Source organism: Artemia franciscana, unplaced genomic scaffold (assembly GCF_032884065.1).
Source record: "Artemia franciscana unplaced genomic scaffold, ASM3288406v1 Scaffold_898, whole genome shotgun sequence".
NCBI lineage: Eukaryota > Metazoa > Arthropoda > Branchiopoda > Anostraca > Artemiidae > Artemia > Artemia franciscana.
The window spans coordinates 20,201-33,705 of record NW_027068936.1 but is presented as its reverse complement, the minus strand read 5'-3'; the positions used below and the strand labels follow the sequence as shown (position 1 = coordinate 33,705).

General features: G+C 34.6%; 1 protein-coding gene across 1 annotated transcript in view; it reads left to right on the top strand.

Annotated features, from left to right (window-relative positions):
- The window catches only part of LOC136043741 (interleukin enhancer-binding factor 2-like), a 33,474-nt gene that overhangs the window by 6,013 nt on the left and 13,956 nt on the right, over window positions 1-13,505 (top strand). Inside the window, exons 2-3 of the mRNA XM_065728663.1 lie at window positions 2,085-2,285; window positions 5,213-5,341. Of these exons, the coding sequence (XP_065584735.1) occupies window positions 2,112-2,285; window positions 5,213-5,341 (303 nt within the window). The 5' untranslated portion in view covers window positions 2,085-2,111. The remainder of the gene's footprint in view (window positions 1-2,084; window positions 2,286-5,212; window positions 5,342-13,505) is intronic.

The following is a 13,505-nucleotide window of genomic DNA, read 5'->3' as shown; positions in this document are numbered from 1 at the left end:
TAAAAATTTGTTGCTGTTCAGATTAATGACACTATAGGCTAATGATTTTATTAGAAAGAACACATAGTTTATAGAGTTTGACCTTAAAATTTTGCTGGAATGGTGAGGGAAATTTTCATTTGTCCAAAGTTTGAAACTGCATAGTTTTTGGTCTTCTATAGGACTGGAGCCATATTGCTCCCCACCCTGTAGACAATTTTCAATATCAGTGTATATTAATTAGTGCTTCCAGTTTCAATTTTAAAATTTGGAAGCAGGTCTCCACAAATTGAGTTTTGTTGTGGAAAACTTGATGAATTTTTAAATTTCATGGATAATACCTCTACCCTGTATGTAGTCTTCAAATATTTCAATTTGCAACTTCAATTGTGGCAATGTGTAGCTTCCATCTTATTATTTGTTGCTTAAAAAGTCACAGTTGTAACTTTTCAGTAAGAAGTCCTTTTGAATAGAGGAGGATAAGCTGCTGTCAGAGCTAGGTTGGATCAACATGCCTCAAGAAAATGTCTCATTTAAGAGGTTTGCAATTAAGCTCAAACAGATATGGGTACTTGTATGATATCCCAACCACATTTTGTTTTCTCCCTATAATAAAACTGGTTTCTCTCTGTATTTTTGTATGCACATGGAAATAATTGGCTTAGCCTGGGAGAGATAAACTACTATGCCGGTATATTTTAATTTAATATTTGATATAAAGGCAGAATTTTAATTAGGTATTTAATATAATGCATTTTGGGTGGTCTGCTTTCCATAATTCTCTGTTGTAATTTTCAAAATTTTGTTACTAAAGTATCATATTTTAGTATATTTCATAATGTTTAACCTAACTTGACTTGTTGAGTATGGTTGGAATATTATACAAGTACCTAGATATGTGTTACTCATGGCCTAAACTAAAGCTATTTTTTCTGTTGTTTGGCAATTTACAAGGTTTTGCTGTAACAATGTTTAACCATTGTTTATTTTACTCAAGATTACCCAAGGAGGATGATGCTTGGGACTGAGCCACAAATATTATACTGCAGAAACATTGTTGATTATATATAAGTGAATTCTGATTTTCTCTACAAGATGTGCAGGATAAGACTATTGTATTGATGGCTTTTGTTGCTTGATAGATTTTTAGCTAATTGACAAATTGACTGATTTTCTTGTAATTTGAGTTAGTATCTGACTACTGTTAATAACTCTGGAAGCTGTTGTTCAAACTGGCCCGTCACAAACTATTGAGAGAATGGTGACCTTCAAGGTAAATATAGCAAAGAAACTACTATCACAGTTAGTCCTGTTTTGTTGTAATTGTTAGTGTTTAAATAAATTCATGATTATGTCATTTTAAAATAGTTATTGTGTTTGAAGCTTTTGCATCAAGAATCAATACAACCAAATATCATTCAAGGTTTTTTCTCTGTCTTAGGTCTATATGGTTCAGTCTACATATCCTATGTACTGCGAAGGAAAAATTCTGATCATTCTCAGGCTGCTGTGCAAAGAGTGGGGTTTCTTATTAGCTATGCCACTTGGCAGTTTTAATGGCCTAATGAAATTTGTTGGCAGATTTTGTCTGAAAGTTCCATTTTTACATATAGGAATACTTTTTGTTCAAAGAAAAGCTGCCTCGACAAAAGTTGTGCTGCTAAAGAGTTGGCAGTTTTTGGAATTCTGTCAAATTCTGCTACTGGCAGCTTTGGAACTTTTTTCCCATCTTTGGCTGTTTTTGCATCTTAGGTCTGTTTTGTCCAGTTGTTTACTAAATTGTCAAATATAAATAAAAATAAATGTCTATTTGGGGGGGGGGGCTATGAATTGATGCATCATAAATTTTTTTCAATATATGCTGTCTTCATTGAGGTCCCCTCTTTCCTATTCACATTTCATGTAACCTTGAAGTCAATTGGAATACAAATAAATTTTCTTGTAAATTTAAATTCCTGCTCGTTTTAGGTTTCATTTATTTATTCATAAATGTTTTCTTAGCACCCATTGCCTTTTCATTTATAATTAAAATAAAATGATAATAAGAAAAGGTAGCCTTATATTTACAGCACAACCTTCATGTCATAACTTGAACTTTATTCCAGAACTATTGTTGATTCTCAAGTGAATACATGATGGCTCGAGGTTTTGGAGGTCGGGGTCGTGGTTTTGGTGGAAATCGGCCAAGAGGAGGGTCTGCAAGACCAATTACAAGGTTTATAAGTAGACCTACTTTTGATCCAGTTCTGGCTGAGCCTGCTTTCCCAAGAGTGAAACCATTACCTGAAGAAACAGAATTTAATCAGGTTAGTTTAATTAAAAATATATGCTGACGTGTGCACAGTATACCCTGCAGTGTAAAATGTTAGAATGCTTCAAACACCACAAAATTTCACTATCAGCCAAGAGTCTTGCTGACCATACTTGCACATAGAGTACATAACTCAATATATATTCTCTTATAATTCAACTCCTAGTATAAAAAGATTTACTGTTGCAAGAAATCTGAGCAGATACAAGATAAATAAGGGCAAACCAACTCCATAGCTCTGTCCGTCTCACAGAGTGAGTCAAAAGGAAAAGGGCTGATTAATCTCAACTGAAAAGCCCCTGCCTGTTGAAAAAGAAGAAGAAGAAAATAGAACATTGATTTTATCTGTTTTCAAGTTAAAAAACATTTTTAGAATTAGAATTTCAGCTAAACGATTTCTTTTAAATTAAAAAAAAGTAACATTCTCAGATAATAAGTTTGATTGTGTTCAGGCAAGTGTTATGGCGTACTGTGAAAGACCGAAATCTGATTAATGTCAACATTTCACTCGTGAATATCTAAAATTCCTTTTTCGCCTCTTAGATTCAGTCAGCTTTGTCAGTCTTACGCAAGGTTTAACGGGAAAAGTTAAAATGTTAAAAGTTAAAAAAGTAAGAAGTTAAAAAGTTAAAATGTTAAAAAGTTAAAAAAAGTAAAATTTGGTTATAAATCTCAGAAACAGGATAGAAACCTAACCTGTCAACATCAAATCTTGCATGGAACTGACAAAGTTGACTAAATCCAAGCAGAAAAAAGGTATTTTGGATCTTCACTGGTGAATATCAAAATTCTCCATTTCGGTCTTTCAGGGTAACTTGCAGAAACAAAATGTATTTTTTTTTTTATCTCAGTAAAACATATGTGAATAAGTAAATGTAACAATGTAAGCTTTACAACAAAGTAAAAAACTGTGAAAAACATCCTTGATTAGGCTTTCGGTTATTATCATTTGTTGAACTTTTTGATTTTTACCAACAAACACTTGTCTACACAAGGAAGGTTTCTGTATGGCCTTCCGCATAAAGCTTGATAAATTAATCTCAAAATTACGGTTATTTCTGTGTTTGAGAAAAGGACAAATTCACCCCTTAACCTCCCCTTCTTTTGTAGAAAAATTGCAAGTCTAACCAATTTTTGTTATTAGTATAATTATCCTTATCTAGGTAGGAAGAATCAGGGTAGGGGTGGATCTGCCATAAGAACAATTGTTTTTGAAGAACTCCCTTTAAAATGTGAAAATAATAGCACTTGAATTTATTTTTGGCACTCCCTCCTTCCAAAAACTGTCAAGGGGTTTAAATTTTCAGTGACATTCAATATTCAGCAATTATCAACCCGAACGTAAATAACGGTGTCTGGGAGGGTGGGGGTGCATCCTGTCTAACGTTTAAAAGAGTCTTTTAGATAGAAATAAACGTTTCGGGGGAAAATAAAAGCTTATAGTTGTCTTGTGACCCAATTAGGATATTGAAAGGGGATTGGATCAATAAATCCAGCCTATAAAGACTAGTTATCAATATCATTAGAAGACAGCTGACCTGGGGTTTATTGGTGCGAGTTTGTACTACCTAACAGAGGCTGTTTGAGTTCTTTTTAGTGATTATCGTATAATTAGAATGTTTATTAGTCTAGTTAATATTGGTTCTGTTTTAACCATAATCCTTCTTTTTACGAGTTCCAGTTTGTGAGTTTATTAGAGAATGATCTTTCAGAAGAAGTAGAAAATGTCGAAGATATTTTATACTTTCATGTAAAAACATGGAAAATATTGCCAAGTTTCCCTGCAATATCTGGTTTTTCGTTCTAAAACTGCCGCCTGATTTCTCAAAAACGTGCTGACTGAAAGGATAATTTTCGGGACAGACTTTTCCTAAAATAGCCTGAGTGAAGTAGCAGTTATTAAGAATTTAATGAGATTGTTAATAAAAGCAATAGAAGTAGGAATAAGAATAAATATCCTACAGCAAATTAAGACTAGTAACAATCTCAAAGTTGTTAATAGCCCAGATTATTACGTTTTATTATTCAGCGTATTCTGGATTTATCTTCTTGGGGGAGGGGGGGTATCAAAAAAACTTTACAAAATACTTCAAAAATCTGTTTACATGCATTTTGCTACTTTTTACAGGTCGGGCAGAACCCCCTCCCACTTCTGGACACGCCCTTGATTCGACATGTCCTCCCCTACCCCGTGAGAAACTTCTCGTCGTTGTAAAGGTCAGACTTCTGTAGATCTATGATTCCATATATTTAAAGAACAACTTAAGGGAAAGATAAGATATAATGTCTGGCTAGGTGCACTCAGGTTAGATGCTTAGATGGGAGAGGAAATCTAGGGGAACAAGTTTTTTTTTTTTTTAGGGGACAAGGAGTCGACATTAGAAGCAATTTGTCCTTAGTAACTAGGCCTACAGATATTCTTGGTATTTAATAAGGCATTCTGCATATGGAGATAAAAAGCCACACACTATTCTAGTTGGATTGTTAGGTGTCTTCCAGTCACAAGATAACAAGAAAATGTAGAAGATGCAGTCTTTCTTTTTTTTTTTTATTAAAAAATAGTTCAAGCTCCGTGCAAACTTAAAAGTTAGCACATATTGAGTGCTATTTGTAGCTCTCTGCCCATATCAGTGCTCAAGGAAATGCAGGTCTTCAGTTCAGGGATAATTTTTGCTTAATTCATTGATAAATTAATTATGGAAATTAAAAAGGGAAATTACAAGCAATATTCCAACATGACCTTAAGATCAACATTTAAAACCTATATTGCAATTGGGGAAATGGCATAAATAAACAAGTTTAATTCAAAAGTGTATTTTCAAACAAAGCATTTCCAGCAGTCCAGCCAACATTTCCAAAACATAAAGAATTACCAGTGGCTAATATGTTTGAAATTATTTCAAGTTCTCTATTTTGCTTCAGGATTTGCTGAATTTGAATGCTCAACTGAGTCCAACGGAAGAAGAAGAAGCTGCTATCAACAATTTGATGACTAAAGTGCGAGGTATATTGGACAAGTTTATATTAGCTCCTGTGGCTGAAAGTTCATGTGTAAGAATTTCCCCTTTTGTTTTTCTTTTTTTAGTTTTCCTCTTTTTCTCTTTCCTTCAGTTTTTGCGCTTTTGCCTTGATGTCACCTCTTTCTCTTTTTTTCTCCTTTTGACTTTGTTTCCCACTTGTTTTTGCTTTCGCTTTTCTCTTTTCTATAAATGTATTTTTCTTCTCTTCTGTTTTCCTTTCTGTTTGTTTCCTTTTCTTTTATTCTTTACACCCAGTAAATATATCGGGATTGTAATTCACAAAGTTCATTGTCTGAAAGTTCACTGAAAGTGGCGGAAGGTTCGTGCGTAAGAATATCCCTTGTTCTTTTGTCTCTTCTTTCTTTTTTTTTTGTTTTTCTTGTTTTTTCCTTTCCTTTTGTCCTTATTTCTTTGCGCTTTTCTCTTCTGTGTAAGTTTTTTTCTGTCTATCTTTTTTCTCTTGTTCATTTTCTTTTTTCTCTAAAACCACATGAAGTAGATATATCACGGTCGCTACTCATGTGACTCATATATAACGGTTTGGGCAAAACGTTTATAAAGTTCTTAATTACAACCCTAATTAACCGTTTGATATACGTAACATTTTGAATACGTTTTGGCTACATTCATATGTCATTTATGCTTCTCAAACACTGTTAAAGTAACACGGACGCGACGAGATACGGCGTAAAATTGTGGAAGTGTATTTAGCAGGGTTTAAGTGTAGTGTTTTACTTTTTTGCGAAGACTATGGCTAGGATAAAACCGGGATTTTCGGTTAAATATTCAATAGCCGTCTGCAGTGAAAAAAATACACCAAACAGAAACAAAACGAAACGAACTAAAATGGAAAATGAACGAACAAAACAATACTAAAAACACATAGTAGTTCCAGATTATATTAATCATATATATATATATATATATATATATATATATATATATATATATATATATATATATATATATATATATATATATATATATATATATATATATATATATATATATATATGTACGGATGGATATTTGGTGGGGGTTGATGCAATAATAAATTTGTTTTTGTTTGATAATTTGAGTAAGAGGTGCCTATAGATTCTGGAAAATTAGATTTTTTCTAAGGATGGTCAGCACCCCCCTCCCTCTTCCATGCAAAGGCTTATAGTTCATATTTAAACTGCAGAAAAGTTTTAGAAAAATTTAAATACCTTCTGAATAACTTTGGAATAGCAAAAAAGAAAAAAAAATAAGAAAAATATAAAAAAGCTTTGAAAAATATTTGAAAATATGAATGAGAGTTGCAGAGAAAACTTGTTATGGTATAATTACAGACAAGCTGTAGAAAATGTAAATATGGTCGGTGTATGTTTGTAAGTTAGAAAAAAGTAAACAAAAAAAAATTCAAGTATAATTTTCTAAAACTATTGATGAAAGTTCTAGATTTCAAATTTTTTTGGATTGAACATGGTGAAATCACCAAGAATTTAAAAATGGGAAAAATGTAAAAAGTTTAAAAAGGTTTCAGAATAGTATTTTTTTTTTTGAATTTGGATGGCTTACTATTAATTATTCTAAAACACATGAAGGTTATAGGAAAATGTAAAATATGATAAAACAAAAAGAAGTCAACACCACTTAGCTCCTTCATATATATGTATATATATATATATATATATATATATATATATATATATATATATATATATATATATATATATATATATATATATATATATATATATATATATATATATATATATATATATATATATATATAATGCTCAAAAATACATTAAACATATAAAACGCTCATTGAATGAATTTTAGTTTTAACCAATTTTTTAAAACTGTTTGGTATGACACACACACAAAAATAAATAGTAAAGAACGACTTAAAACTGTAACTATTAACTCACTTCAACACCAATCCGCCTGATGCAAACACAGATGTACACGCTCCTCCTCCATCCCGTCTTTTCAAAGCTTCACTCTTTACCCTTCTAGAAGGGGTGGTCAAAAAGAACCATCTTTGGCAATTCGTCATTATTTATCGTAAATCATATCCTAGCTTTCATTTAACAAAGGTTATTTAGTACAAAATCTTAATGATTTATGCACGTATTAAATTAAATTTAATGAAATTTCCCACTTTAACTGCTGAAATTCGAACAAAATTCAGGCTTTGTTGTTACTAATTTGAGTTTTTTCAATATCTATAAAAGGTAGGACAAAAGTAATAAGAACTAAAAAGATGTACTTTTTGTGTTCTTTAACTTTTGTTTGAAAAGCATATTTGTATTTACGACTGTTAGTGAAATGTACTCAAAAAGTGAATACCTAGATGGCGTAATGTACTCAAAAAGGGACCTAGATGGCGGCCGTAGCACAGCATGCACAGATATAAATTTTTGATATGTTGTTGCCGGGTGCTTGTACTATGCATTTGTAAAGTTTCTTCCTTTAGGGAATTATTTCCAGGTAGGGGGGATTTTTACCTAAAATGACTCGCCTAGATGTCAGTTTTAAGATATTTTTGGATTTCTGCTCAAATCTATTTAACAGTTGTATAACCGGACTGGACATGAATTGTCTGCTTTTGCACTTGAACGTATATATTGATGTGTAAAAAAAAGCTATATGCTATATGGTTTTATTAGAAGTTTTAAAAATTCCTTATTGAAATGCTTGCTTTTTGGAATTCTGGATTTTCAATAGTAACTTCCTCGTCTCGACGGTGCATTTTTTTCGGATTAATTATCCTGTTTTGCAATTTATTTCTGTTTTTCGACATATGGCTCCTTTTCTATATATTCCAACTTCTTTGCTTTTGTGCCCATTTTGAAGTTATCCGCTTTGCGTTTTACGCGCTTAACTTAAAGTTCTTACTCGCCCCAGTTGTGTTGCCAAAAAACACGTTTCTGACAACCTATAATCCTACTTCCATAAAACGCAGCTTTATTAAACGTATATTTAATTAAAAAGTAATTAATCTCAGTTAAAATAGGAAACTAAATTAATGTTAATCTGTTAATTAAAAAATTGAAAATTAATGAAAAAAAATATCAGAATCTTAGCCTCATCACTTGATCACGTTAGGATTTCCTAGACACATAGGATAGGACTCATCGTATAGGAATTCATCACGTAGCAATTCTGGATTCCCAGTGATAAATTTCTCCGTCTCTATGGTGCATTTTTTTTCCAAAGTAGAAATTACTACTGCTACTAACAACTCACCACAGCATCGAGCCACCTGAGGCCAACACAGCTATGCATACTTTTCCCCCATCCCCATCTATTCAGAGCCTCCTACTTTAAACCCTCCTAGGAGGTTGCCATTTCCCTTAAATCTTTCCCTACGAATTTCTCCCGCCCAATCGAGGACGATCTACTTTCCGTTTAGCCCTAGACGGTTGGCCGAAAAGGACAATCTTTGGCAATATTTCATTCGCGGAACGTGCCTTAACCATTTTAAGCTTTCTCTCATTATAGCCCTAGAAAGCAGGATTGAACCACACTTTTGGTAAACCCTACTGTTAAAAATTAATTAGAAAATTTTTGCAATTTATCGACCTATAAGTGTGGAAAGTAGGATCGAACAACATTTTCGTACTGCTTACTGTATTTTTTCTTGTTTATTGGTTTCTGATCCACGAGGAATGCAAAAAGAAAGAAAACTTTTATCAGACTTTGCTGTGACAAAAAAAAGGGAGGGGGGGGGAAGAAGAAGCGAACCATACAAAAACTAGACGCGAAATGAGAACAAACCAAGACCAACAAAAACAAAATAACCATGGTCATAGCAGAAAAAATTAATATGCAAGCTCGCTAGAAATACATATTGCATATTGAGGTGTTTCTTTTATTAAAATTTGAATTCCTGATTTTTCCTAATTTTAAGATATATGGTTGTGTTAGTTTCCGCTTGACTGTTTGGAACGATTAGGTTTTTATTTTGATTGTCTTAAAAGGCCCGGTCAGAAGTTGCGTTTTTCAAAGTAAACACGACAGTACTAAACACTACGTCTGTCTAGCTCTTTATTGTTGATAAAGTGTAAAAATAAAATGCTTGTTGTCGAATGTTTGACACTGGGTGCGTTCCAGAACTCAATTGTCCTTAATGATAATTAACTAGTTGTCAGTATTTTCGTTTCAAGACAACGAATAAAACACAATTATAGTAATTTGTATTCATTAAGTGCAGAAAAGGCTACAATGTTAGCTTCTCTTATGTATCGTAAGCATTTTAGGAGGTAAATTTGCTTTGATCTGTCGCTTGAGGCTTTGATCTGTCGTTTGATTATTAACAAATAATCACTGATCATTAATGATATTTTAATATCAGTCCTTGCCGAATGGTTAGCACAGAAAACTCACTAGGGAAGAGTCGCTGGTTCGAGTCTTGGTGGTGGCAGTTTTATTTTGGGGGAAGGATTAGTGAAGTGTCCATGCAGGACAAGTTAAAAGTCCACACAGCTTTGAATGGGCACCTTGAAGAATCTAGGAGAAAACATGGCGAGTGTTGAGTGACTTGTCCCCCCAAACATGCGTAGCACTCCGAGGCCGAGTATAGAGTAACGTGAAATTGCCACCTGGGCTGCGCAAATCTCATTGATCAGTATACAAGAGTTTGTTTGTTACTGATATTTAACCTTTGGAACCCTCTCCGAAAGACAACCCTGAATCATTTTTATTACTATACGGCTGGTGTTAGTTCAATATTGCGCCTTTAGACAAAGACAAGTTTTTCTTTTTTTCTTTTTTTTTAGCAAATTGAAGAGGTGCGTCCAGTAGTAGTAGTAGTAGTAGTAGTAGTAGTAGTAGTAGTAGTAGTAGTAGTAGTAGTAGTAGTAGTAGTAGTAGTAGTAGTATACGGGATTGTTCAGGTGAGAAACTAAATTGCAATAACATGCAATTTGTGTTAACTCGCTTCTATGCTACTTTACTACTTTGCGCTTTTTTTTCTTTTATTCTTTTTTTTATTTTGCATTGGCCTTTATAATTTGCAACCTAAAAGTAGTTATTTTTGTGTCATAAAAACCACAGGTTATAATGATCATTAATGGTATTTCAATAACAGTCCTGGCCGAATGGTTAGCACGGAAAACTCACTAGGGAAAAGTCCGCTCAGTTTTGAATGGGCACTTGAATCCTGCACTCTCTTCTGCTTTTGAATAATAGTTTCCCGACTGCTTTCAATAAAATTGATGATGTACTGAGTGTAGAGTGCGTATGGTAGGTAAATAATAAAATAATAACAGTAGTTTACAGTAATTTTTCCAATAATAGCAGCGTTCGGACTCGCCTATAAATTCCAATAAATTCCTATATTCTAATGCACTCCTATAAAATGCCTACATTTTGGCTAAAATCCTATCATTCCTATATTTTCGGCTGAAGAGCACTAAGAACATTGCTCATGATTTACATTTTTCACTTCTCTTTAAGTAAGCCAAGATGTGTTTTTCTTTTTGCTTTTGACTCTGTTGTAGACTGTGCAGTCTTTTGGTGTAGATTGATAATTCATTACAACTGTTGAGCTGTTTGAACTTAACTAATGTTTTTTTACTGGGCTTAGTAAACTGCTTCTTCCTGGGCTATGCTGTTGTGTTGACTTAGTAGCCTATGTTCTGTTTTTGTCATGTTGGGCCTGTCCAAAATGAGCAAAGATCAGTATACAGGCTAGCAGTATCTGCTTAATGAGACTGGAGTTCTTACGACTTGTGCGTTTCCTGCCTGAACGCTATTTTAAAGGCTGATGCGAATACGGCCCAGTTTTGGACATATCCATATTTTTTCTTTTTATGGTCTTTTAATCTTGGGATGTTATTTTGTAGGTGATGCTTGGTAATTAAGTATGGGGCCTACTAAGTTTAATAGTTCATGGCTTGCTAAGACGGATTGCAGCAGTAGAAAGATTGGAAAATGGTGTAAGACTGGGAATGACCAGTACTCGTTCTTTTGCAAACTCTGGTTGAAAAATTTTGGTTGCCAGTTGGGGTTGCTCAGGGGTAAACCAACATGTGCGATCTGCAGAACACAAAGCCGCAGTTACTGCTTAACTACATCCATCATAGTTTTACCTGAATGGACAATCTCAAGTTGATTAAACAACCAAGGATAAACCGTTAGTTGGTACAAACATATTTTGTGAGCGTGATGCCACTTATAAAGCAGAGTTAGTATGGGCACTTTGGACGGTATTGGTCAATATTGGTCCTCATATGGAAACCAGAGCAGAAATCCAGAGCAGACTTTTATGCACAAGTTTAATGGGCCACGCGACAAGTGATGATCTGTGTAGGAAGATTATGTCAGCCATTGAGTAGAATCAGCTGCCACTTGAAAAACTGATTGTGCTTGGAAGTGATGGACCAAACGTCAACAAAAGCGTTTGGAACAATTTCAGTGCCAAAAAAGGGAAGTGACGGGAAAGGGAATGTTGAATATTGGTTCTTGAAACATACATATAATCCGTAACGCTTTCTTGAAGGGTCTTCAGGTGTTCGGAGAAGAAAATTCTGACTTTTATATTTTTGTGCATTCATTTTTTGACGGCTGGCCTTCACGTTGTGAAGACTATTGAAAGTGCCAAAAGAAAGTAAGAGTGCCAGAGAATGCTTTCATATAGCATGTCCTAAGCCGCTGGCTGACGATCGGACGTGCCCTTGCTAGAATCCCGGCAATCTTAGTGTACTTCCTGAATTTCATGCCGAGAGAGAAAAAACTGAATGAACTTCTGTCCACTCCCAAATTTTTGAAGATTGTAGCTCGTATCAGAAGTGCGACGATGAAGGCCCAACTCGAGTTTGTTCTAGCCTCAGCAGAACTGTTCATAAGTTTCACCCAACTGTTCCAGAAAGAAGAGCCTCTCATTCATGTTCTGAACTCAGAGATCAAAAGACTAGTTGTGATGCTTTGCGGACGGGTCTTTACTCCATATTTCATGACCAAGGTTGAAAATTTCTCACCAGAAATGTTAAACCTTGCTGAAAAATTTGCAGAAAAGCCCATAGTTTCAGAAAATGTGGAGCGAGCTTTCCATGAGAAAGCAACACTGAAGACAAGGCCATTTTCTATGTCAATGTGAGAAAAAATTTTATTGCAGGCATTCGCCATATTTTGAACAAATGTCGTTTGGAAAAGGATGGTTTTCTAGAGGCTTTACGCTTTTTGAGTCCCATCAACATGAAGGATTCAAGAAGTATTGCAGGCATAGCGACTGTGGCATGCGAGATTAAGATTGGAGCAAGCTCAGACGTCGCCCAGACTGAGTGGCTGCTTTCGCAAACGGAAAATGGACCCCGTGAAGACATTACTTGGATCGGTAATTTTTGGAGCCATTACTTTGGACTGGTGAATGAGCGCATTGACAGCAAGTACCCGGAACTTACCAAGCTTATCAAAGTAATGCTGATGTTGTCGCCTGGCAGTGCAGATATTGAGCGTGGATTCTCGCGTTCTTTGAAGATTCTCGGTGAAGACAGGCATTAATGTCTGAATACGTTCTGGATGCGAGACTCATGGTATATGACACTTTGAGACTTTATGGAGGAAAACCAGAACGGTTTGTTATTACAAAAGAACTGTTGAATCTTGCACGTTCTGCATGGTCTCAATATCAACAATATCTGCATGAAAAGAAAAAGAAGAGCTATCTGAGAAGGAGAAATGAGCTTTTGAAGAGGACTACAAGTGGAAGTTGCAGGAGGTCCACGACAAAAAGAAAGAAATAGAAGACTTGGAAAGCGAAAAGAAAAACTTAGAGCATCAGAGAAAAGAGAACAGTAGCAGATACTCTACTTCAAGAAGTGACCGATAGAATGAAGAAGGCTGCCAGGTCCAATAGTTCCATAGACATTGCCCTAGCTGTTTCTTTGCTCGAAGGTGCTGTAAAGTACAGAACAAGTGAAAGAGAGCAGATGGTGGAATCTGCGAGAATTTTTTCTCTTGCAAAGAGAAAAAATGACCTCATATCGAAATTGATGCCCAAGAAGTAGCAAGAGTGATTCCAGGTATTTTACCTGTATCAGTCAATCGTTGGCACAGTATGTGTATCTGATTTTAAAAAAAAAGAAGCAGAAACTCGGGAAATGACAAATTTGCGTGAGAAGACATCTCACGCCATCTACCACCGATCTGATCCCAAAGATTTCCGAATCCTATATTTGGCCTATATTTGGACTCGGGAAATC